Genomic DNA, 26,823 nt, shown 5'->3' on the forward strand with positions numbered 1-26,823 from the left:
CTGCTGATCTTTACACAGTACAGCAAGATCCCTCAAGGAGACAGCAAAGTGAGATTTTTTGCCCTCTCCAGATGTGCCAGACAGTCATTAATTTCACCACCCTCTCCCCCACCTCCCCAGAATTCCAAACTTCATTCTTTTTGTTTTAAATACAAGCTTGATTAAACATTGATAGAAAGAAAAGCCTAACACAGCATATTAATGGATTCTAACATTTAGAAAAAACATTTTGATAATATTTTCTAACATACACAACATGACAGAGAATTTTATCAATTGATTTTGGCCTCAGGTCTCTAGTTGCTTGTTCAGATAAAGAAATATAATAGCAAGTTTTACAGTGTCAGCACTAAATTCATTACAAAATATTAATGAGCATACAAAATGTCACAGGGCATAAAAGACATTTTTCATAGAATGTGGTGTGTCTTTTTCTGTCAGCATTTTAGATGTAGTCACAGGAAACATAAAGCCTCTTTAGAATAGGTTTTAGATAGAAACCTCTTTTTCTGTAAAAGTCCAAAGGTAAATGAGAGATGGTCCCAGCCTGAAGATATTAACATATACTTAAAATGTGATGCACAAAGCTAAATGAATGGGGAAAGGAAGGTAGGGAAAATACAGATAATGAGCATTTATACAAGCAAGATATATGCACAGCTTTGAATGTATAGTTGAAATAAAACTACCCCAAGCCCCATACATACATGTAAGCAAATTCACAGCAAAAAATGAAAAGTTGTCACACTTTCTCAATTGACCCCTCTTATTTGATAGTTTTCCATGCACAAAAGTATCCACATTTGGGATTTGAAAGACAGTCTTACTGGGCTAGTTTAGAATGCGCTGTTCCATTCAGAAGCGGCAGCTTGGAAGAAAGCACAGAGAAGCTGGCACACAGCTGTGTCTGAGCAATCTGATAATAGATGTATTTATAGTATTTCTGGCTTCTTGAGCAGCAAACTGTCCCTAGTTAGGATAAAGATTTTGCTTAGTCACTATAAGTCACTTACATCAACATCTCTTCTCAATGTCTAGATAAATTTGAAGATAACTTACGATGCAAATACTTTTGGAGACCAAAAGGAGTAGAACTGTCATTTGGTATTCAGCACTATGCTGGAAAGGTACGGTTGCGTGATTTTTGTGTAGTTCCAATAACAGCGGTCTGGTAATTATTTTTTATCTACAGTTTCTGGTCTATGATTTTGGGTTTTTTCCTCATTTTAAGAGGCAAAATGATAAAGTTTACAGAAGCCTAGAATCTACAATTTAGTCCATTTTAGAACCTATCTTTAGGGCTCTTTCACAAATTGTCCAGACTGTAGCCACCTTTTATTCTGAAAGAAATCTGGCACCAGAAACATCACTACTACAATCATTTCAAAGGAGCAACTCTGTGGAGCCAGAACAGGCTATGTGATAGTTAGCATCATGTGAATACGACAGTAGTTCTTTGTGTGAATGTATATAGGTATATGGATAAAATGCAATGTAAAACAGTGTCTGTAATAGAACTTAAAATCCTATACAGAGCATTGGAAAGACTGGATCTAGCTAGCACAGATGTTTTCTTGTACTTCGTAGCACCTAACTTCTTTTCGTCAGTTCACGTATTATTTTATATGGGGAGTAACGGTCCATTTGTTTCATATAACATGAGCTTTGCTTGTGATTTCAGGTCCAAATTGTTGTTTATAAGCAAAATCAAAATGAAATAGCCATGTTTTATACAGTTATCAATGAAGTCTCCTCTCTGGCTCATTATAAGTCTCCAAAATTTTAAGATATGTTTGTCCAGCTTTCTGACTTGTTAAGAAAAACTGTAAAATGTCACACAGGTTTAGTAAATTCTTTGTACCCAAGTGCCCAAGTCATAAAAACACTACTGTCCAGTCCTCTATTGCAGGACAAAATTCAGTTTCTGTGTAAACTAATGGACTCCAGTAGAATTAGGCTAGAGAGGAATGTTGCTAGTGATAATAAAACAGGTCCAAAAAATTACTGCAAGTAAAAAAAAAATAAATAAAGTTTAGCAAAATGAACTGATTCTTATATGAATGCAAATAACCAGGCATTAATTTCTAATAAAAACAATTAAAATAATTGAAACAGATGAATGTTTCATTTTCCTGCTATCATTTTCGAAGCCGTGAGAAGCCTGTTTTAATGTACTTAGATGTGCAATTTATTCTTTTTCTTCCAACAGGCCTAGTTATAGATCACAGATTTGGTACAGACAACAAATAGATGATGACCAGATGAAAAAACATTTCTTATTTCACATGTAAACTGTCAACTTAAGGTTTAATGAGATATTTCTGTTATATTGCATCACACATACCATAGTTTGACATGACAAAGCATAATACGTGATTTAAACCGTTTAACCCAATTTGTTGTGCAGTCACATGCTATGAATACAGGTGCTGTTTATAACCAGTTCACATTCTGAAGACACTACTGTCATTGTACACTTTTAAGTCCTTTGCAGATAATTCATTTGCTTTCAGCCAAACTAACTGATCTACTTGGTCATCTTGACTGTTCACATTTTAATGAACACAGTAGCTTTTCGGTAACCCTTTTGGACAACTTTTCTGATTCTGTTTCCCATGCTAGGTATTATATGATGCCTGTGCATTCCTTGAGAAGAACAGAGATACTCTTCCTGCTGATGTAGTGGTGGTGTTGCGAACCTCAGAGAACAAACTTCTTCAACAGCTGTTCTCTAGCCCATTAACAAAAACAGGTATTTTCTGCACAGCTTTGCTAACATTGCAACTGCTTCAGCTACCTATTCCTCTAAAACTCTAATTGCTTCTGGGCAATTTTTTTTTTATTCTTTTTCAGCACTGCTCTTTAAAGTTTCCTGGATATCTAAAATGTTATGATCATATTATTATTTTAAAATATGTGAATATGAAGTCTTACAAAAAATCAAGGAAGCAAGAGAAAGGAATTTTTTTTCTGACATGTAGGGCAAGAACTCATTCTCGGAGCAGGATGAGCATATGGGAGTTTCTTGGTTCTTAGTCCTTTACTAAGATCAGTTCTCAGTTGATACTCTTGTATATTGTCTCATAGCTCATAAATCATGTAATATAGTTCAAGTTGTTTGGGAGGTAATATCTATTTATTTAGATGCAATGATCCAATACAAATTATAAAAAACACATACTAATCTGCTAGAATCAATTAATGACTTACATGAAAGTGCACAGATCTATAGCTAAATAAAAAGCAGGATTAAGTTTACTTACTCCATGGATAGATGCCAGAATACCAGTAACCTATATAAATGATAGTTCTGCACTACACTTGCAGACAAGCTAACAAATATACACATCTCTCAATACTTTCTACATTTTTAAAGTATCTTTTTCACAGTGGGTGAGAAAAAGATGTAATTCTAAGGAATAATCTAAATACGATGGATTGCATTAGATTGCAAAATTCTCGAGATCTGATATGACATATGCAAATGAGGTGGTTGTATTTTTAGGTAGAAATAAGTGTGCATGCATTAGATAGTGCTGTGTAGGCTTATTGTACATGGGCTGTAGATGCTATTCTGTGCCTGTGCAGTGGCTCTGTCTGGGATTTCTGGACCCTCAGTAGTGCAGTCATAGCGCCTGATGATGGCCTTTAATTTCTCTTGAGATTTCTATGTAAAAAAAGAACATCTGGATAAAAACGTATACTGGAGCCTTCTTTGCACATGTAAATGTTAGCATTGATGTAAATTATAGCAAAATAGCTGTTTATATGCTACATTGGATAGATTCCTGTTACAATGTCTCTGTTCTTTTCCTGTAATTATAAGTTTTCTGTTTATCCCCCCTTCAAATTATGCTTCTAGGTGTCCCTGAGAGGGGAGGAATCTGCTTCTCCTTTTAGCTACAACAAACTTAGATGGAGGGGATATAGTTTAAGATGGAGTAGGATTGGTTTGTACCCAGGTACAGAACAAAGAATCTATGTCTACTTTTGACATTTGAGTCCATGATAATCTGGTTAAAAAGGATCTTTTACTCATGGATCAAGCAAAGCAAAAAACAAAAACTCACATCTGTTCAAATGTGCATCCACACCCCTCTTCACTAGCCCTTTTATACCCTGGAGCTGCTGTCAGAATGAAACAGATTAGGTGCTTTGTTCTAGTTATCAGTCCAAATAATTGCAAATATTATACTTCTGATTTTATTGATATTTTAAAATCAGAATGCTGATGTTTTCATGAAAACTCATCTTCCTCTGGCTTTTTAGAGATATTTTCAGTGACAGCAGGACTGAACCTGGGTATTTTGCCAAAGATGCATGAAAGGTTCAGTAAGAAAATACTTCTCATTGCACTGATGTATAGTTACCGTGATGGTGAATTTCTGCTTTTTTTTTGTTTTGTCTTACATTCCTTCCTTGTTTCCTATTTACATGAGTTGCCTCCGGTTATAGAACATTTAGTTTTCCATGAAGAGCACACAGCAAGTTGAGTGTTATCTGTATTTGTCAAGTTGGTATAGGACATCCTGGTAAGAAAAAATATTGTGCATATGCTCCTGTGCATAGTGTTGTAAGAATAGCTTAAAACCCTTATGTCGTTTTTATTTTTTAAGTCTTTGTGATTTTGCTCTATTTTTTCCAGCTGTCTAATATAATTGGCACTCACATCCTGTGTTGGGGCCTCTGTGTTCTAAAATCAGATTGTTGCCAGGTTTAGTTTTGGCAGCTTTTAAGATAAATGAAAGGTTTGGCTGAGAACAGAAGGTATCGCTGGCAATGCTGCTTCATCTCTGCTCAGTGAAGAAAGATAATGCTATTCTCTTAACTTTCTTACAAAGAGACTTTTTTAAACAAAAGGATAGCGACTGTGTCAGTGCCCCATCATGCCCTGTCCTTGTCTCTTAGCCCTCTTCCCTCCACTCAACATGTGCTTCATTCCTAAAGCAAACCAGAAAAAATACCGATTAAGATTCATAATCTTGATACAATTTTCTCCAGCTTCTTGTAGATTACTGACGGATACGAAAGTTAATAATTTACATGGAAGCCATACTGCATCTTTCCAGGTAACCCTGACTTGAAATGAGCCTTCTGCTAGTATCTCTGGTATTTTCTTTGAAGATGAGTGACAGCACGTTCTCACATCTGCTTGCAACTAGCTCTGGAATTTGCAGCGTTGGTGGTTTTTGCCAGGCAGCAATTTCCAATATGTGTAATTGTCACTAGGTGGTGCTATCCCAGAAGCAAGAGGGAATTTGAGACTGGTACACGGGCCTGACAATTACTGAAAATGTAGTTCTTAAATACCGTTAAGAACAAAAAGATGCATTTCCGACCCTGAGAAGATCTTCTGTTTGAAGTATATTTATGTAACCGCCATGTCTTCCACTGTTAAAAACTGAGCAGCAGCAAGAAAATAAATATTAAAAAGACTAAATTCTTTTACTAATTTAAGATCATGTTAATCCCTGTAATTTATCAAATATACTTATCCTCTTTTAACAAATACTTCTATTTCAGAGTAGCAGGCTATGTGGTTTAAAGGGGCAGAAATTAACAGCAGGGCATTAAATATACATTTGTAATAGTAATTTATGGTTAAGAGAGTGCACAATTACTGATATGAGACACCAGAACCTAAACATTCTGGCACTAATTTTGTAGAGTGTACAGCATGTTTTGTCATCTTTTAGTGGAAACTTTGGCACGTTCTTGAATCTGTTTGCACTTTCTAGGGACCTTTAACCTCAAAACTGAGTGAACATATTCTGGGTTAACCTACCAATTCTCCCAATTGCTTCCATATTTGTCACTTTTTCTACAGACACAGCTCCTTGTGCTGAAAAATATGTATATTCTGAAGTTAAAATATAATTTACTCCAAATACAAGAGGGAAGTAGAGTGTTTTTTAAAAAAAATAAAACTGCCACTACTCCAGTTGAATAGGCATGTTCCCATTCAGATATAATGCATTCCTTTTTGTCTCCAGTTTTAGTTCATCACTGTTGCAGCTAAAGCATCGGATATAAAAGAAATCATGTGATCTAGAAAATAGAGTAAGAGAAGAGGGCTTTAATTGGAAAAATTACGGAGAGCCTTAGTACATTCACTAGTGGTATCAGTGAGGAGTCAGACCATTTGTCTCACTGTCCTGTTATTCAAGAATTTTTGCAGCATCACCTTTAAGTGATTGGCTTTGCTTGGGCAAAGCACGACTGGGAAGTTTTGGGATTGCAGCTCCCACTTCCACTTTTCCTCTCTCTCACCTTATGTTCCCCAGCTGACCAGATCATGCTGGCGGAGTAGGGAGGTATGCCAGAGGGGCTTAATTTTCTCAGGAAAGCTGCAGCACAACATTATTCTCTACTCTTGAAACACAATCTCTGCAGACATTTTCCACTTCTATGATTCACAGACCTTTAGAGCTTTTGTCAGGGCTGCTCTGTTCTGCTTTAGGTCTGTGCTGGAAAAAGGGAAGAGAGTTGCCATTGGGGGGAGGGAAGGGGAAATCCTCCAGCCGTCACACCACCAGAGTAGAGATGCTGGGAAATTTCCCTGTCCTAGCTCTGAGGATCTGTAAGGGTTGGGCTTGGCTGTGTAGAATAAATAGTACCATTACCACTACAGCAATGTCATGTCTAATAATTTTGGTAGTGTTGGGTATCGCTCACACATTCAGAGTTATGTAGTATCAATTATCATTCAATGCTAATAAACACTCCTTGTTCATGATGCCTAGATATTTGAGCATAATCTCTCAAAGAGAACTGGGAAGAAAGTTTTCACAACCTTCACTGAAGAGTTAGGACAGTGATGTTTCAGCAAGGGAATTTTTTTGTCCAAAATAGGAGGAAAATAGATTTTTTTCAAAATCAAATTAGTTATAATTAGCCTGCCTAAAGGTCATTTCCCCTCCTCCATATTGATTTTTACTCTGTGTTCTTTTTTGCCTTTGAGTGTCCAGCCCTGCATACAGCCCTCAGACAAAAAGGAATTATAAAAAATGTATGTCTCAAAAAAAAAACCAACCAAACAACCAAACAATAACAACATCAAAAAATAACTAACAGACCATGTGCTGAGAGAGAATGTGAAAAAAATGTTTCAGGCTTTCTTTATTCATACTAAAGAACACAAGAACTAGGGCCTTTTGCTAAATCGCTTTAAAGAAGTGGTTTTCACCACTCCTTGGTGACAAGAGTACTATCTCAGTACTAATTTGTCTGTAACTTTGATAGCAGCTGATTCCTCATAAAGAGTCAGAAACTGAGGGAAACAAATGGGTTTTCTTGCATTTTAGTCCCATGAACAAGTACTACTGGGCATAGAGTGAAATCTTGGCCAGTTGAAACTGTAGATGTTTTGCCATTGTTTTCAGTGGAACCGCGATTTGACCTGCCATGTTTGTCACTGTGCAATCCTATTAAGTACAAGCCCTTCCTCTAGTGATAAGTAGTGGCAGGTCTCATGGCTTGGTGTGTGTCTTACTTATGTACTGAAATATAGCAGTTTTCCATTCGGGCTTAGCGTATTTTTGCTGTTAATTCCATGCATCACAATAGAGCAAAAGACTCAAATACATCTTAATTTTACTAATTTATCCTACAATAAAATCTTTCTATAATGGTACTTTTGTGTTAGTATTTTCACCTCTTAGAGATAACTGCAGGCGCTCTAAGTCAAATGAATTGGAAACAAAACCATTGTAATTATAATCTCTCTATTTAAAGATGAATCAGAATTTATATTTTGTAAGAATTTGGGTCAAGTTAATGGAAGCTATATATTTTCATTCAGGACAGAGAGGCTTTCCTACTGCTAACTGGTCCATATGTTTAAAGCATATAAAAGTTAATCGGTTTTGCTTTGCTCTTTGCTGCCAGTGTGTTGTGTGCAAAGAGAAGCTTTAAACCACAGCTGTGCAACGTAACAATTGTGAACTTTACTGGGCTGCAGATGTCGGACATCAGTAAACTAAATTAAATGTAGCTTAACTGAGTTTGAGAGGTAGAGTGTTGGATTACTTTTCATTTAGTTTTTCCAGTTGAGTATTTTTTTTTCTTCATATCCTAAGGTTTTGTGTCATAGGACAAATGCAGTACACATATACTTAGAAGATTTGCTAGCAGTGGGATCCAAAACATGCCCTAAAATAGCTCTAAAAATGGAACTCATCTAGAAGCAGAACCATCTATCAGATCAAAGTTAAGGTCTCAGTCCTGCCTAAGCTTTATATAAGACATAACAATTATTTACTGTTGAGAATAACTCCCTATAAATAAAGAGTGTCAGTGAATCTCTGGAATTGCATGTGACAGTAAGCACAACAGCTGAGAAGGGTCAAGTTAGATTTATCATGTTTATGTTTGGTAAAGGGTGTTGCCCAAGCAGAAGTCCACTGTTTTTAATATGAGACTTCACAGATTATATTGTACTAAAAATGGGCAAAGGGCATAGATTTTTTTTGTCTCAAAGTGCTTGCAAAATGAACCCTAAAAAAGGTACAGATGGGCAAGTTTATTAACGGATGTTGATGAGCTTACTGATTTGATTCATAATAGGCCATTCACTGTAGAACAAATCTTGAAAATATTTTTTCTTTACCTTTCTCTCAAAAGAGAGAAGATATCTTTTCAATTTTCATGTTTCTAGACTAACTTCTCAATTCTATAATGAACATTATCTCATAGTAGTGAACAATAATTAATCTTAACACTTCATTGTATACTAATGAAATTCAAAATATGTTGATAATGATGAAGGAAAAGATGTATTACATAGAAGATGTTACTGGTTTTAACATTAACTAGTAGACAGTGGGATCTCACTGTGCAGCACATACAGAATTTAAATAGAGAAATATTCAGAGAACATTATACAGTAGTTGTTCTAATGAGTAGTTTACTAGGCAGTTTCTACAGGCACTCTGTGCTGTAAGGTCAAACTGTGTCAAAGATGCTTGGTACATCATTGGAAGCGTTCAGTAGCTCTCAAGATCAAATCCTAGAAGAGTATTTATTTTTAAATTTGCTAGTGAGTTTGCAGAGCAGATATATTTGCTGAATATTCAGATAACCTTGCTGATTTGAATATCCATAACATTTTTTGGTGTGTCCTTTACAAAGAACATGCTTATATTTCCCACTCTTTCAAAATAATTGAGTTAGGGGTTAATATATGTAAGAGATTAATGTAGTTGGTGGAAAACAAACCTCTGAGTCTGTGCTGGATTTTGTGTATTTATTTCAGAGTGTTTCATACTCTCAGAGTGCTGTTTTACTATGATTTTGTACTTTTATCCGTTTTCTTTATTCCTTCACCCTATAACTATAAAGGTCAGTACATTACTAAACCAACATTTTCTCTTATTATTTGACTTCGTCTTACTTGTTTGATGTAGGAGAGCTTATAACTGAACTGCCTGGGCAGCAGGTCACAGTGTATGTCAAAGACATAAAATGCATTTGTGGGTGTTTGTATGAATGAGTATTTGTTTCATTAATTGTGGAGAGATACAATTATACATGAGAATAATGTTTTGAATTACCACAAGAATAACTGATTTTGTGCTATCTGTGATAATATATGGAAGTGCTGAGATGCAGAGGAGCAAACTTTTGGTTGAGAAGCCTTTGAGACTTGATTAAATAAGTATTCAACATCGTTAATTCCTAGATTTCAAAAATTAAGAGTCCTGGGACTTTCATAAAGTTCTATAAACATGTTTCATCCTAAATTAAGACTTTTAAAAGACAGCTCTTCTATTGAAGCGTCAAAACCTGGTTTTGACAGAGTTTTTATCCTGTCTAGCTTAGGGTCTTAACCGCTGAGAAGACTGATAGTCATAGTAAGGTCAGAGAACATGTTCCTCCATTTTACTCCTTGTGCTTTCAGTGACATTTTTATAGCTGAACTTTTACTGCTGAATTCACTGGCTTTAGTAGGATTTTGATCAGTCTGTGTATGTATGGAACAGCTTTGACAGCAGGTCCTAAGTGATAGAATACATACCATAAAATATTTTATACATTGTATGGAGAGGGAACATAATCTGGAAATACAAACAGTGGGCTGGAAATCACAATTCTTGACTTCTCCTGGGTTTCCTGTTTATTCACTGTTCTTGTAGAAAATTATTTTGGCCTCAGGTTAAACTGAGTACTGTGAAGCTTAATTAGTGTTTGAGGACAGTCCAGAGATCATCAGAGACAAGATGCTGAGGTGTGAGCTACCAAGATGCTAGCTGTTGATTCATGTTGGTGAGGGACCATAGATAAAATACGGAGACAACTACCACGTTCTTCATAATCAAACTTTCACTTTTCTAGATAAAGCATATAAGATTTTGGGGAAAAAATTCTTGGGTACCATGCAAGAGAGGTTGTCAATTACGTAAAACAGTGAGGGAGACCAGAGCTGAAACAGCATGTGTGGTAGCCATGTTTTCAATCTGTATATGTTTTGAGAAGTATTCTTCCCTATACCTCTGGAAGAAGAAATAAACTTGTTGTCTGTCCTGAATAGAGGTAATTAGAATAACAGGGTTTTAACTAATTCTGAAAATTAATGGAGATTTCCTCAACAGTGAAATCATCACATAAATTACACCTCCATAGTTTTCTTCTAATCTCACATACAGATGTGGTACAGGAGCCAGGGCAGTCTGCTGAGGCAACAGAAAGCCTCATGTTGATGGTGAGGTATTTTGTTGATGACACAGACTGCAGCATTCTGTACTGCCTGCAGTTCCCCAGAGATTTCAAAGTTTGTTGTCCTGAGTTCATTACATATAACAGCATCAAATTGTACACTACCAAAGATGTGGGTGGAAGTTGCTAAGGACCATATCTGAAAGAAGTGGCCCGTGTCTTCTGACAACTTATAAATCATAAAAAGCTGAGACACTTCATTCTCTAGTGCAGCAGCTGGGAGACTGCCCAGATCAGGCTGTGGCCAGCCTGTTAGTCAGTCTCCAGCCAGTTACTCAGGTCTCCAGCTAGTCAGGCTACAGACCTGACTAAAGAAAATGCTGGGTGTCAAGCAGTAGAAAACTTCAGTGTTGTTTACACTATAACTTCTAATTGCTTTTTCCAAACAATTTTTCATTTATTTCATTTTTGTCTATATGCAGCTTCAGATAGCTAGGTCTCAGCTGGTACTTAGTGTGCCACTCCTATCATTAGCCCTGTGTTTGGGCAGAGTTGCTCGACCCATGCCCATCTGGCTCTGGCCAAATGAAGAATTTGTCCAGCAGGCAATCCACTGCCCCTCTGCCACCCTCTTTTGCAGAACAATGTGACCCTCCCTTGTCCCGTGCTTGGGAACCTGTCTATCACATCATCAGGCTATAGCGTACGTGCTTTGCCTGCTTTCTCTAAATTGGGTCATGTCGTGGGACTATGATGTTCTGAGAATCACATATAGTTTGCTTGTGTATCCTGTGATCACATATGTTCCTATGATATTTCAGGAAATGTCTGCATTTCAGTGAACACACTCCCAATCAAGTAGATGGCTACTTAGCTGGAAAGTTGGGCATGTTGCTTGAAGTAGCCATTAATACTCAAGGTTGTGTTGTAAGAATGTCTTGAACACTACCACCAAGTAATTATATACCATAATCTATTCTTCTTTACTAGGTAAGTGTAAAAGTTAAAACCTTTCTTACTGAGATCATACATTTACATATCTTAGAATATAGGAGGCAGTTTGACCCTCATTTCATCTCAGCTGCTATCAGTGCCTGTCTTCCCATGCATTCTACAAGAAGCTTACTAACCTACTGTGCTAAAAAAATATTTGAACACGGCAGCGATGATGCTTACAAGCAGTTGTATTTGTTGCTGTAAACATTAAGCTGTGTGTTTGCCAGTGCATGCCTTACTAGTGTGGGAAATGACCACTGAAGTGTCTGCAGTGTATGCGGTAGAAGGCATAGCAGCACTGAATTTACACTCAGGTTCTCCAATCCCAGTCTAGCAATATAAAGCTTTTAAGTATCTGTAAATATGATCCATGTCTACTTCAAGATAAAATGACTAAAATAATCTTTAGTCTAATTGAGAATCAGGATCAGAATTTGTCAGTTTACTATGGCATGGATTTTTCATGTCAAATAATCTGGGCCAAAAAAGTGCATCTTCTTTGCTCATGAAGCAATTACTCATAATTTGGTCATTCCTAGGTGGGCCTCACTATTACTAAGTTTTAATGGTTAGCAGATCCTATTTTGTAATATAGATCTGATTTTGGAAATACTATTTCCAATTTTTTATTTACTTATTCTGAATAGGAAGTAAAGTGATTCTTTTTTCAGAATAAGCAGCAGTGGGAGTGTGTTTGTATTAATAGTTGTATTCTACAGGCAGTATTTTTATAAATATATGTGTAAAATGTGTAGTATATGAGAAAATTGGATTCTTAGCTTTTATTGCACAGAATTAGCTTAAATTACTTCAGTGACTCAAAAGAATAGAGTTTTGATGATCAGTGACCAGATCAAATTAGTACCCAATAAAAAAAAAGTACACGTATTCATTTACAGTCGAGCTGAGAAAAGCTTAGTCTTACAGTAGCAGCAGATGAAAATGCATTATGGAGATAAGCAGTCAACTTCCTTAGGCTAGATAAAATGTACTGAAAGGAAAGACAGAGAAGAATCTGTGTATGTCAGAGACATTGTCTGACTCTGTACCTCTTCTGGAGTGCAAGTGCTTAGCTGTGATTAGAAGTAGTGTCAATGAAATATGAATGCACTGTAGTATTTCTGACCGTATTACACTGTATCTACATGGTGTTTCAAGTAGCCCTCTTTATCTGAACTAGAAGCATGAGAGAAATTAATAAAATATATGAGGATAAGTAAAGAGCTTTTACTGTGCCCTCTGTATAATAGCAATATCCCTGGTACAGCTTGTACAGTAGGGTGACATTGTCATTAGGTTCTTTCTCTGTAAGTCATTGGCACTTGACAAACTAAATGTTGTATCAAAGCTTAATGTAATTCTTACCTGGCATGCTCTTACTTTGGGACGAATGATCTATTGCAGACATAACCAAAATGAGGTTATAAATACGGTGCTAATATTACTAATATTTGCTTGATACTGCTTATAGAACCTATCACCTAAGAATAATGAAGCACTGACAAACCATAAGTAACATCAGAACATCCAGCCAGAGAGTGTACTTTTCTTAATTAGTATGGAAAGTCAACGGCTGGACAAATCATTAATTCGGCCAGATCACACAGTGAATCAGTGCCAGGGATGCAAGTGAGAAGCCAGGAATGCTGACTAGTCCTTTCTCAGATCTTGAGAGCACTTCCAAAGTCCAACCTGAAGAAAAGAAAATAATTTTTTTCTTTCTGTGCTGTGTAAACACTTGAAATACTTTCAAAACTTCTGCTTGGCTTTGCATGATAGAAGAGATAAGGTATTTTGACAGTATGGTCTTTTTCACCTAGCTGAAATGAGGCATCAGTGAAGAATATGTTTGCAGAAATGTGAGATCCCCTATACAGCTTTAAGACAAAAGTTTTGCTGAGCATTGGCACAGTGAGCTTTTAGCCAGTGAGTGCATAGATTTTTGTGCTGCTACTTCTCTTTCTGTTGGAAGCTCTCAGAGCATTTCACAAACTTTAATGACTGAAACTCCTCAAAGCATTAATGACATTCCTAACTTTATTGAAGAGAGGGAAAAAAGAGAAGCGTTGGGGCTGACTGACTCCCCCACTGATGCAAATGAATCCCAGAGACCTTAGCCTCTGATCTGGCAAACAGATAGGTAGGAGCCTTAATTCTTCAGATGAGCAGTGCGGTTGAACTGAAAAGGAAATGCATGTGAATAAAATTAAACGTGTACATGTTTAAAAGATTAATACTAATTTTAACCATTAACTTTTCTCCCGTCCCTCATTAACGCCTTTTACCTTCCCATTCCACCCCACCCCACCCCCAAAAAAAAAAAATTAGAGAGGATTTTAAATTGCCTAATTGGTCCATTTTATGGAGTTGGATTTAGTATAGGTAGTATTTTATTTAAATCCACATGGACGTCACTCATATTTTCTCTGAAGTGTTGACCATATAATAGGTGTGAAGCTAGACTTCTGAAAGGCATAGTGCAGTCTTTTAACCTTTAACCAGTTTAACCTTTCAAGGAACCCATGGCAGTTTTAACTGGCTATGTTACTATCTAAAAACGTTTGTTCTTCAAATATTGATGTTCTTCACAAAGTGGAATAACATTTAATTATTTTTGGTGTGTAAAGTAATAAATGACCTTCTAAATGAAAATCGAATGCAGGGACAGGTACCAAATGTTTGCTGACTATAAACACCATGCAAACTCTGGGTGAAACATTTCTCATTATGTAGACTGATTTTCAAACCACATTTGTTCTGTTTATTAGCTTTAATGGCTTAGACATGTTAAAGATAGGTAGTTATTTTCCTGAACATGAACTACTTGAGATGACTAATTCACAAACTGTTATTGAAGCATCACTTTGTGTTTGATCTGGAAAAGAAAATACTAATAATATTTTTTTCTATGGATTTCATCTGATGCTACAATTGAGTAGTTGGTAAATACATAGGAATTTACTTGACACATGAAATAAGCACTGATAAGAATCCATTCCTAGAAGAAAGTAACTAATGAACAAAATCACAATATGTTAATATTTTATTTTTTTTAAGTAAGACCTTACCACTTCGTGGTTTTTTTGTTTGCTTGTTTGTGAAGTCACTAAATATTTTTGTTTAATAAAAGGGTTTATTTATTTACTTGGTTTCCCAGATCAGAAATGTTAAGTTTAGTTTTAGTTTTGCATGAGGAACTAAGAGAGAGCACAGGGTTATTAATTATAAATCCTTAGAAACCTAATGCCATCAGTGACTGTGGTGAACCTTGAGCAACTATCTTATAACTCTAAATTTTATTTGCTTATTAGAGTTTTGTAACTTTGTAAAATGCAGCAAAATTTTATTAATTTTAAACAATCTGATTACAATTTTTTTCTTCTCCCAACCCAGCTCTTTCATTCCATGTTGTGTCATCAGTTTTTCAAGTGCAAGTCTTTCAAGCTTTAGATTTGCTAATCTGAACCCTAGCCATTCCAGACTGTCTACTTTAGCCAAAAAAGGCACAGAAGAGTATTTTCTGACATAGAAAAATATCAAAATTACAGCTAAGAGAAATATAATTTCACCAACTACTTCCTCATTAAAGTCCTTATTTTAACCTTAGAGAGATACATGTATATACCATATATACCATGTGTATATAGACTTTCAAAACAGAGTTGCAGTTCTCATTAACCTACACAGTATAGCCTAAAGCAGTTTGCAAAAACGTGGACATACCATGTGTTCTGCACTGTGATTTAGACTGTCAGGTAACATACACTCTTAGATCTGGAAATGACATGCCAATTTTGCAGCATTGTGTGAATCCCATTGCCAGCAGCTTAAAAGAGAAATACTTTTTTAAATGAATACAGAATGTTTGAATTGCTCTAAAGAATGTCATTGCTGTGTTTGACTGCTGGCCCCCAGATTGTTTTCAGGGGATTGGTATTTTTCTTGTTCAGAGGAATGTAATAGCAAAAGTTCATGTCAGTGTTATATGGACACTGGGTTTGTCCTGCTCCCTTATGAAATCATTACCAGCGATTAAGTGTTCTTGGTTTTTCTTTTTCCCATCCTGCCTCCTTACTAGTTATGTAATATATAGTTTAGCAAAACTCTAAAGACTGTTTAGAGTTACTGGCTTTCTGTAAAGCAAACAGCTAAACACTTGGAGTTGATGCAAACAAGGCACTTAGCATCTGAAAGAAGTGTTAACACTTTATTTACATTTAAATTAAAATGGACACTTATGTGTTCTGGTTCTGAAAGGTGTGTGGTACATCTGCAGAGGCCTATTGTTTATTCATGCTGTAAATCCTTTGAAATGTGTTAAAATGCTTCCCACTCATTATAAAAATCCTGCCACCCATGGATTAGGGCTTTGATGTCACCAATCCTGCTTCAAAGGGTTCTTTCAATGCTATTAATCACAGTTTAGCCTCTGAAGATATAGCCAGAGAAAACATTTGGACATCTTGTGCTAGACTTGCTAAAACTTTGAAATATACAGAGTGTCTTGCATATGCACAGTCCCATATCACTTCCTCTCTCTTCTCTGAGCCTTTATTTTGAAAAGCTATTTTGTGATGACTTTGGCTTTCTATGAGTACAGAGGAAAAAGTTTAGGGCACGTCATACTGTACTTTTAAAAAAATACACTTGTCTTTCAGTTGACACTACAGCATGTTTTTGCCTGAGGAATTGAGTCTTTAAAAACCTGAAGGGACAATAAGATTGGGGATTAATCAGGCCTATATGTCAGAAGGTCAAAAAAAGATACCGTCTTATCATTTTCTCATCTCTTTCATTAGTTTGTGACCTTAAGATGCTGTCTAAACACTTCAGGATTCACATGATTTCATAGAAACAAGATTATTTCTGCTGTCTTTTTCTCTTTTAAATCTCTCAATGAATCACAGAAATTGATTGCTAGTGATTGAGCTGTATGCCTTTGTCCTGCTGTTGTTTTCATCAGCTCAGTAGCTAAGGTCAGTGACATACTACCTTATCACTGACGTTTTCTTCCCTTTTAAATCAACACTGCACTCTGTCATGCCCATGCTGAATGCTCTAAATGCACAATTGGTAATGAGCAGGGTGTGGCCGGAGTGTGGTGGTGTCTGCTATTTTTAGTAGCATTGTACAAACTGATTTTCCGACATACAAATTTTTCCCTGCTAAGATTCTTGAACAGTCTTTGCAGTATGTATGTATTTCTTTTTGAACAGGTAACTTGGCACAAGCAAGAGCCAGAGTGACAGCAGCATCTAGGTCTTTACCTCCACAGCTTAGTGCTGGGCGTATCAAGGTTAGTAGTGTTCCCTCTGAAGACAGGCAATTGTTCATAAAACATTACAGCAGAACTATGGACATGATGCTTAGCTGATGTAGGTATATAATGAGTTTCTTACCAAATGGGAGTCTGCCTACTATCAGAAAACATGCACATCCGCTGAGAGTGTTGTTTCCAGTTTTAATGAGGACTCTACTGTAGAATCCATTTACTACTGATTAAACTTTTGGAGTGAAAACTCGATTACATTGATATTGATAGCAATATTCCTCATTGTTTCAATGGGGTCAAGGTTTTCTTCTGGCAGATTTGGCCTAGAAAGAGATTTAATTAGGTAAAATTTGAATAGTGTATTTAACAGTATGAAAGGCAAAAAAAAAAAAAAAATATCAATTCCTTTATTATTCAACTTGCAAGTGAAAAAACAGGGGACATTTGTGACTAATAGATGACCAGAAAAGAACAACTCATCAAACCCACTATTCTTTAAAAAGAACAACTGTAGAATTTAAATGCTGCAGAATTTTGCCATAAAGTGTGACATAACTTTAAAAGGATGGGATAATTTTATGGGAGTTAATAGGATGTGTTGCCAACTCAGTACACTTAATTTGTGAGGAAAACTCTTTTGCCTCAAGCTATCAGCATGTACACCCCCTCCCTGCTTCCTAAGTAGTACTGATAGTGTTAGCTTAGTTAAGGCTTTGGGGAGGGGGCTTTGCCTCCAAAACAAACAATAATAATTTTTAAAAACAAATGTGGTAACAGCAACTGTCCAAAAGTCTATAGGATTTTATGTTCTGAGTTTTCTATTTTTTTCAATTCTCTCCTTTTATTGGAAGCTCATGCTTAAATGTTGATAGAGTATTTCATGTCACCCAGACTTCTATATCCTTCGCTGTACCTGCAAATACAGATGTGGATTTCAGAGATTTATTTCCTCTCTGGTATAAACACTTTCAGTGCTGAAAGACAGATAATGGCCTTTGCAATTTTCTTGTATTTTACACACATTGTCTTCCACATCCAGCTATATTCAGCATAAGCTTTCTAAGCATGCATTTTATTGTTACAGCTGGAATGGACTAGAGCTTTAATAAACACAGTCGGTTACTAAGTAGTGTTTCAGTGTTTTTTACTCACCCTTCAAATTTTTAAAGAAGGAGCAAAATGACATGCATAAGTGTAGCGCTATTCAGAAAATGTTAATTGAGAGTTTTTAGCCGAAAAAAATTTGTATAATTTCTTAAAACTTCTAATTAAAAGAACTTCATTTAAAAGATTTTAAATTACTATTTTACAATTTGTTTAAAAAAAACCAAACATAATCATTTTGTTTGGAAGTTTGGAAATTTTCATTCATTATTTAATTTATGAGCTTTTTTGCTTAACGTATTTTTTTGTTTTACAGTATTTCATACCATGTCAGCAGCAGGTGTGGTCAATATGTGAAAATAATAATTTCCAGTGACTTCATAAGGTGACATGATGTCATAAATCATTCTTTTAATATTGTTTCAAAATTATTATAAGCAATTTTTTTAGTGATGGAACAGTTTGTCTTTTGTAGGTCAAGCTGTTTTCCATTTCAGATGTAATCACATAAAAGTATATTGTACGTCAGTACTACTACTGTAATGTAAAAATGTGACTTAACAGTTGAAATATTCTTCATTTTAGTTTAAAAAGAGTAGCTAGTGATTTAAAACACAAGATTATATCATGACATTGTTACTAGGTTCTATCATTTTCTATCAAGCCAATTGTGATAAAGCCTATTGCCTGTTACACATGTGAATATTGCCCTACCATAAAACTGCATGGCTTCATAGACATGCAATGTTATAAATTAACCAGAGACAGAACTTCTGAAAATTCTTACAGGAAAATCTCCCTAGCTTCATGTTCTATCAGAATTTTTATAATAGAAACTTCAAATGTTTCTTGCCAAAAAAATTTGGAAATTGATCTTTACAAATTGCACAGTTCTGAATTTGCAACTCCATCTATAGAAAAAGGAATTTCACAATACTGATTTTACCCTGATTTTCTAAGAAACAGTGTATTATGTGTCCTCTGTGAGTGTTTATGACCATCTGTCTTTCTGTGTGTTCACTCCCTTCCCCCCAAAAAAACAAACCAAAACAAAACCCTTTTGAACCCAGCAGGCTGTAGTAAACCATATTTGACAGACTGGCGGTCTCAAAGATTGTAAGATTCTACAGATTTGGTGAAAATAAGCAGCTGTGGAAAGGAGATGCTTACAATATCCTACTGCCCAAAAGGTAGAGCATAAACTCACCCCCTTTATTGGCCAGCAGATATTTCAGATATGATTGAGAGATCATGAGTGCTGAACCTCCAACAACATCACTAAGAGTCTCTGCTTTTCTAGACAGACAAAAATACAATTTAGAAGCTCAAATTCATGGGCATTTGAGCTTCAGTGCAGTCCCCAAGCTATTTGCTTTCGCTCTTGATTTGGTGTTCTTTATGGTGGTCTGTCTTTTAACATTAAATGTTACCAGTTATTCTGAACCGACTGTCAATATTCACAGGTATGGCTTTTGTCTTCTGCCTGACCTTTACTAGAGATTTAGCTATCAATTATCAAAAAACACTTGTCTTTCCAAGATAGTTCTGAAACATTCCCATATCCTTCCCCATGGACATGCCTACTGTTCTGATTAGGTCATTGATGTTTACTTTGTCAGGTGACCTCTGAAGATGTTTGGTGTTATCTATGCTGATAAGGCATTTTTCCTGGGATATATTACGGAGTTTTCTGTTAACATCCCCCAAACCGAAATAAAACTGCATCCTTTTTCTTTTTTTTTTCTCATGTGTTAGTTTGAAATGCGTACTAATGTATGCACACCACTCTGGGCTAAGAACATCACAGATTACAAAAACATACTGAAATTTTTATGGTCACCCGTATGGAAATCTGTCTCCCTTCACACCATCTGTATTCTGAATCTTGTCTTCACAAGTTTTCTTTTGATTTCTTCCCCAACACAAAATTCATTTTCTTGATCTATTACTACTTAGTGCTTCATTTCCTTTATATTTTGCATGCAGTCTCCTAAGTATCTCCTGAAGGTAAGAGACACAGTTACTTTATTGAGAACTGTAGTCCTTCAGCAATTACTTTCATTGTTCAGAGAATGGTCTTAAGTCAGTGAGTGTTGGAAATGATCGTATGGAGCAAAGTCCAGGAAGTGTAGCACAGGTGCTGACAACAGCATTATCTGGTTTATACAAATGCCACCTGGTCAGAGCAGACGGTAAACTGCCACAAAGCAAGTGAATGCTAAAATGTTGTTAATGCTCCATGCAAACAGGATGCTGGTTGATTTTCTTTAATTTTGTTGAGCTGTAATACAGCAACACAATCTGCTTGTGATTGGTAACCATGGTTATACTCATTCATAAATTCTGGTTTCATTTTGATAAGAACAGCTGTACTGACAATATAACTAAAATATACAAGGAGCAATATGTTTGCTGTCCATGTATATACTCTAAAAATAACTCTTCTGAAATGCTGAAAAAGTGATATTTGAAGCTATGGTAGTTCAGCAGAGTAAGATTGCTAAAATTCTTGGCATCAAAATTGCAATTTAGAGTAATTAATAGTAACCACAACAGAAGAAAGGAAAAGAGTTCTACATTCTGAGATTACCTACTTTATTTGCCACTTGTTATCTGACAACATTTTTTCCATACGTGAGCAAAATGAGGCAGCTCAATTTACTTCCTGGTCATTACAAAAATGGTAACTCTTCTTATATAGAAAATAAGACCTGATGGAGTTCATTGTAGTGGTGATAAGAGGAATGCTTTTTAGAAATCAGTTCATAAAGTATTGTATCTTGACAGCTGCTTCATTGGCTGAGCACTATACTATCATAACAAAAGTGTGAAATCATTCGGAACACTTACAGCTTGCTCTGAACTCAGTGCATGTCCTGCATCTGTTAGAAGCTGGCCTTCCTACCTCTGATAAAGTAGTCTGAAGTACTCACACCTGAAGCCATGACCATAACAAAAACTGAACCCAGCTTTCATGGGTGAGGTGGGGTGGGTCTGCAGTGTTTCCTGAACAGCTCTAACACCTGAGTTTTGTCTTCCAGGTTGACACAATGGAAGTTATGCGACACCCTGAGGAAACAACTAACATGAAGCAGCAAACTATGGCTTCTTATTTTAGGGTACAAAAGTTAAATTGTAAACAATCATTTTAGTGATAAGAACAATAAATATATCTGAAATAGTTGTGTGACTGGGAGATCAAAAAGAATCATAAGATAATTTTTTTATTCTGTTGTGAGGCCTTTGTAGATGCATAAATTTTCTTTTGCTCCTTTTCTTTTTGTTTTCTCATACTTGTATGTTTATAATTTCACCAAGTATATTGATAACAGAATCTAGAGTCTAGACTATTTCCATCTAAAATTCTGGCAGTCTAGAACAGGCCTCTTTAGGAACAGGAAACTGATTTTGTACAAATAATGTAGCTGTTATTACTAAAGCCATCATATTTATTCACAAGATCAGGCATACATACTTTTAAAGATTTGTCATTTATGCTGATGAGTAAAAACAATCCATCTTTTGGAAGTACTGTTATAAATCATATGGATTGCCATTTTATCGGTAGTACTCCTGTCTGAGGTAATGTACATGCTGCATGTGTATTTAAATCAAACAGGTAAGGAAAAGGCATTGAGAGTGTTGGAACTGGAAGGTTAGACATCAGGAAACCCACATGCCAATCCAAGGCTGTGGGCTAATGTTTTTTCCTTGTGGTCATTGCAGAGTGGAAAAGTTTTGAGCAGTTGGTCCTTGGGCTGCACTTGTATCATGCAGAATGGGGAAGTTCACAGTGCTGTGCTCCCAGTGTGGGTCAAAGCTTCATGCCATGTAGGAGTGCCCGTTTTCTTTGTTGTGCAAAATGGTATAAGGCAAGTCATAGAGGAGGCTGATGTATACTGAGATGTTGCCCCAGTGTGGAGGGTACAAGGACACATTGAGACTTGTCTGGTAATACAGATGTGGACTTAAAGTGCTCTTCCAAAGAACTATGCAGATGTCAGCTGTGTAGGAACTGTTTTAATAATAATAATAATAATAATAATAATAATAATAATAATAATAATAATAATAATAATAATAATAATAATAATAATAATAATAATAATAATAATAATAAAAGTGGAGTGGGGGAGTAAGTGTGAAAGTACACCATAATATGGATGTATCCTACAGCAAAGTGATCACAGTCAGCTTGGAATTGTACATGATTTTGAGATTGAGTGTATTTGCAACAAATACTTATACAGTGAGTTAAGGATGTGAGGATGGAGTAGAAGTGCCACCATTCAGAAGAGTCATTGGAGAAACATATATATGATCTGATCAGACTTTTTTCATTTTAGTGTAAAATACAATGTATTTTTCAGTGTCCAGGGTGAATAGGAAAGGAAACAATGGGCCTATGTTTCAGCAGGAAGATTTAGATGAGATGTTAGGAACACTATGAATAGTCATGATAATATAGCACTTCAGTAGATTGTCCAGGGAGACTGTGCGGTCTATATCCTCAGTGATTCTGAAAAATGGATTAAACAGAGATGTGCCTGAAATGGTACAGACACATCTAGTGTTCTCTTTGGACAGAGGACTGAATTGATGGCTTCTTGCAACCCTTTCCCCATGCTTTTCTGTGATTGTTTCACAGTAAAGCATGTTCTTCTGTTGAGGACATTTGATTGGTTAAATGTGCCTACAGTAGAATTATAGTTAGGACATTTCTCACTTTTACTTTTTTTTAATATGGGCTGCCTTCAACTACAGAAATGTGGTATAAGGAAAGATGAAAGGTATAAGAAATATGAACTAGAATTTTTTTTTTTTTTTACAATTGAAGACTTTTGATAGGTTCTGAGTTTTAGCCAAAAGTTTAAAAATTAATAAAACATCAATGCAGATTAACATTACAGATTAAAATAGAATCAAGCATTACCCACTGTTTACAAATACATGCCTCCTGCTTAAGTAGTTGCATTGCAGTTTTTTGTCTGTGTGTGCATCTATTTTACTTTCCTCACTAGTATTCCCTCATGGATCTTTTATCCAAAATGGTTGTTGGACAGCCTCACTTTATCCGCTGCATTAAACCTAATGATGATCGAGAAGCACTGATGTTTTCTCATGAGAGAGTTCTACTGCAGCTACAGTACACTGGAATTCTGGAAACTGTCAAAATACGTCAAAAAGGGTATTCTCATCGCATCCTATTTGAAGAGTTTGTGAAAAGGTAAGACTTCTCTAACATGGCTGTTGTTTTAAAACTCCATTCAATAAAATATATTCTATGTTTAAGTACAGAAAATTCTACAAACATTGGTTTATACGTGTATGGTCTGATTCTCTAATGAGAGCAGAGACTATCAAAGACTACAAAAGATATCTGAGCTCAAATGGAGCTCAGTGTGAGACCACTAGTGATCATTGAGTATTCAGTAGCAAGACTGTCCCCATGGTTCCCTCAGTAGAGGCAACAAGTGGAAATTATGCATCATGCTCAGATAATTCAAGGATTTGGAAGATCAGTGACCTTCAGCCATCATATGAAGAATGTGCACATTCTTAAGAATGAACTGATATAAAAGCTTTAGATTTAGAAATATTCCTTTTAATAGCTTTGTAGCCTCATAGTCATTTATCTTGGAAATATAATGAATTATAACCATATCTCTTCACCTGAACTCTTGTCATGGCTCCTATTACTGGCTGTAATACTATTCTCAATCTCAAAAAGTTATAAATTTGATTCAGGAAATGATATTGCCTTTATGATGGCAGTATGTTTATATGATCACTATGTTTTCCTCTATATTAAAAATATGGTTTTGTGTAGTATTTACTCTTTTCCAGTCTGTAGCACTGATAATTCAATAATGGAACAGAGCAGTACCATTATGCAATCAACTACTCAACAGTAGGAACAAGTAGTGAATGGCTAAATCAAGCATTTAGTGATATTTTCTGAACTGGAGGTTGCTCATCCAGACAATATAGAGTTAATTAATCTACTGAAAGCAAGTCATTCATATGATGCTAGAGGGAAGGAGCTGATTATGCTTTTGAGAAAGAAGAGACATAAACAGTTGCACAGACCTTTCTAAAACCCAGATATTGGGTAAATTTACATGTGTAAATCAGTCATTTGGGCTTGAAAAATCTGTGGTCCTTACATTGAGAGATGTTGAACAATAAACCATAGCTTAATCAATTAATTCTGAAAAAATATGAAATTTTCTAATTTATGGTATATTAGTACGCCAAATGAATATGTAATAAGAAAACACTAGAGATTTGTATCCCATGAAAGATAACTAATGTTTTCATCTGTCCATCAAAGCAATTTCATTTTCAGACAAGATCTCCCCCAACTTTTTTTTGTGTTACATGACTAATTTTAGTTAAGGTAACACTACTCTGAAGTAGGTTTAACAAAGAGATTAATTTTTGTGATCACTAACACATCTTTGCAATATCCTGAAGAGGCTAAAGACAGAATTATTAATCTTAACTTTTATCCAATTTACACATAAGTGAACTAAGATTAACTCCACTGAAATTAGTGTAAATTGAGGGGAAATTAGGCCTCCTCTTATCATTGGATTCTTTTCATTGAAAAGTACACTGAAATTGAGTACAACCTTGAAAAGTAATGATAATAAAAGCAGCACTGACTGTAGCTTTCCATTCCTGCAGATAAGGGCAAGCTGTGTTTAACATTTTGTCAAATACTCCCCATGTTTTCAGTCCAACTTGATGTAATTCTTTCAGGAAAGAAGGTTAGCTCAACAAGGGAAGTGTGTGGGGGGGGAGAATTAGCAATTTGCCCAACAGCATAGAAGACTTCCTAAATTCAGAATATAAACAGAGGGCGGCAGAGGGGATGTTCTTGTTCCTTTGTTCAGTTCATACTTTATTATTAAACAAATTCTTTTCTGTTTTGCACTTGGAAAAAGAAAAAAAGAGAACAATACTTTAAAAAGGTATCAATGGAACAAGAAACGTTTTTCTTCAATTTACAGCCATGACTAGTCAAGTGTTTTTAGGCAGTAAGTAGTTGAATGCATAAAAATGTTTGAGAAAACAGGTCAAATGCTAAATAGATTGGCACTTCTTTGTTCATAATCAAAAAGACATTAGGCAAGTATGAACAAGAGTTTCAAAATGTCAGTAAATGTGAGGATATCAAAGATTTTCTAAGCCAGCAAGTTAATTGGTATTTTGATCCTTTTGAGCAACTGAACAACAAAATGCATGAGCCAGCACTTTTTCTCCCTTGATGTTATTAAACAAATAGGTGTGCTCCTTATCTGCCTGTTCAATAATGCTGTTTTGTAAACTCTTAGCAGGAAATATGAGAACAAAACAATCAAAGGCAGGGAACAGAACCATTCAGGGTTTATCAGGTGGGACGTAAACAATAGATAAAGCTCTGTCTAGTGTTACTCTTTACTGTCTTCTGTTTTCATGTAGAACAGATTCTTTCAGTGTTGCAAACCTGGAGGTAGTTTATTGGGTTGAAAAACAGATGGTGAGAAGAGGACTTAATTGTAGCTCATTCACACAGTGTTTCTTCAGCCAAGTATACAACCATCTGTTTTATGTATATAAATATACATATTCTTTTACTTAAAGTAGGAAAATGTAATCTGCAGCCCCTGTAAACACTGTAGACCTGGCAAGTCTTAGGCACTTTGTCTCTGTTGGCCTTGTCTCGCACCCCGTGCCACCACGTGTCTGGTCTTACATGTTTGCAGTGAAGCAGCATGGCCCCTTTCTCAGGCTGGAATCCCAGGTTTTGGGCACAGGTTATTAACCTGATCAGGCAACCAGGTGTGCCTGGCTTGTGGGGCTGCATAGTGACCAAGCACTGCACAGCAGCCAAGGGAGGTGTGCACTGAAAGTCCCACTGGACGGGACACACCTTGCTATATCCGAGTGCCCAGGCCCCTGGAACTTCACGTGACATGATGTGGTATGCAGGTGTGTGCTCACCACATATCCCCCAGCTGTATACACCTTTTGTGTAGTGTGGCATATACTGTACCATGGGTTGAAACGTAAGGGATTTAAGAGTCTAATGGTGCTAAATGCCGTCATGCTTCCAGCGCCTCATAAGCACATAGGAATGTGTTGGCAAGTTTTGTAGAAGTTTCATTTAAGGATTGTCTTCTTTTTTTCTCTGCTCATTTACGTTGTGCATTAAGGTTCTTTGTATTGCATTAGGATGCAGAATACGCTTTTCCTGTAAGTGCTACCTACTCCACAGTAGCCAGATGATGTTGCTCAGATCACACGCTCATGGCAGTACCAGTGCTATTACTGTAACAGTGATCCTATAGGCTGCACAAAAGTTTTTAATCACACATTGTAGGCTGCACAAAAGTTTCTCATTGCAGCCAATGACACATAGTGTGTATTATTGTACACACCAGTGTTTTGTCAGCTTGCTCTTCAAATTGTCAACAGTAATTCGTAATGAACTTCTAGTGAGGAGCTACTGCCCTTGAAGAAGGGAAACATCCTGAAACATGGAACATCATTAGAAATTGTTTACCGCAAACCAATTTAATTAGAGATTAGAGCATCCTTTGGAGGAACTATCCTCATTATAATAGTAAAAATCACACCCACTGTTTCAGAGACCCCTTGCCCTTTGAGCTTGCGCAGAAAATTGAAAACACCCTGTAACTTTAAATAGAAGCAAGCGTGTTACTAACCAATGAGGGATAGAAGTGATAAGTAACTAACCAGTGGTCATTATAGTAATTATGTAATCACGTTGTTTGAAGTGTATAAATACT

At 36.0% G+C, this 26,823-nt stretch overlaps 1 protein-coding gene across 1 annotated transcript in view; it reads left to right on the plus strand.

Moving 5' to 3' along the window:
* The window catches only part of MYO3B (myosin IIIB), a 206,031-nt gene that overhangs the window by 113,024 nt on the left and 66,184 nt on the right, over positions 1 to 26,823 (plus strand). The window contains exons 22-27 of the mRNA XM_032989705.2: positions 1,039 to 1,127; positions 2,623 to 2,752; positions 16,866 to 16,945; positions 20,012 to 20,032; positions 21,067 to 21,144; positions 23,047 to 23,252. Coding sequence (XP_032845596.2) covers positions 1,039 to 1,127; positions 2,623 to 2,752; positions 16,866 to 16,945; positions 20,012 to 20,032; positions 21,067 to 21,144; positions 23,047 to 23,252 — 604 coding nt within the window. The remainder of the gene's footprint in view (positions 1 to 1,038; positions 1,128 to 2,622; positions 2,753 to 16,865; positions 16,946 to 20,011; positions 20,033 to 21,066; positions 21,145 to 23,046; positions 23,253 to 26,823) is intronic.

This window comes from Tyto alba, unplaced genomic scaffold (assembly GCF_018691265.1).
Source record: "Tyto alba isolate M040663 unplaced genomic scaffold, T.alba_DEE_v4.0 Super-Scaffold_7, whole genome shotgun sequence".
Lineage (NCBI taxonomy): Eukaryota > Metazoa > Chordata > Aves > Strigiformes > Tytonidae > Tyto > Tyto alba.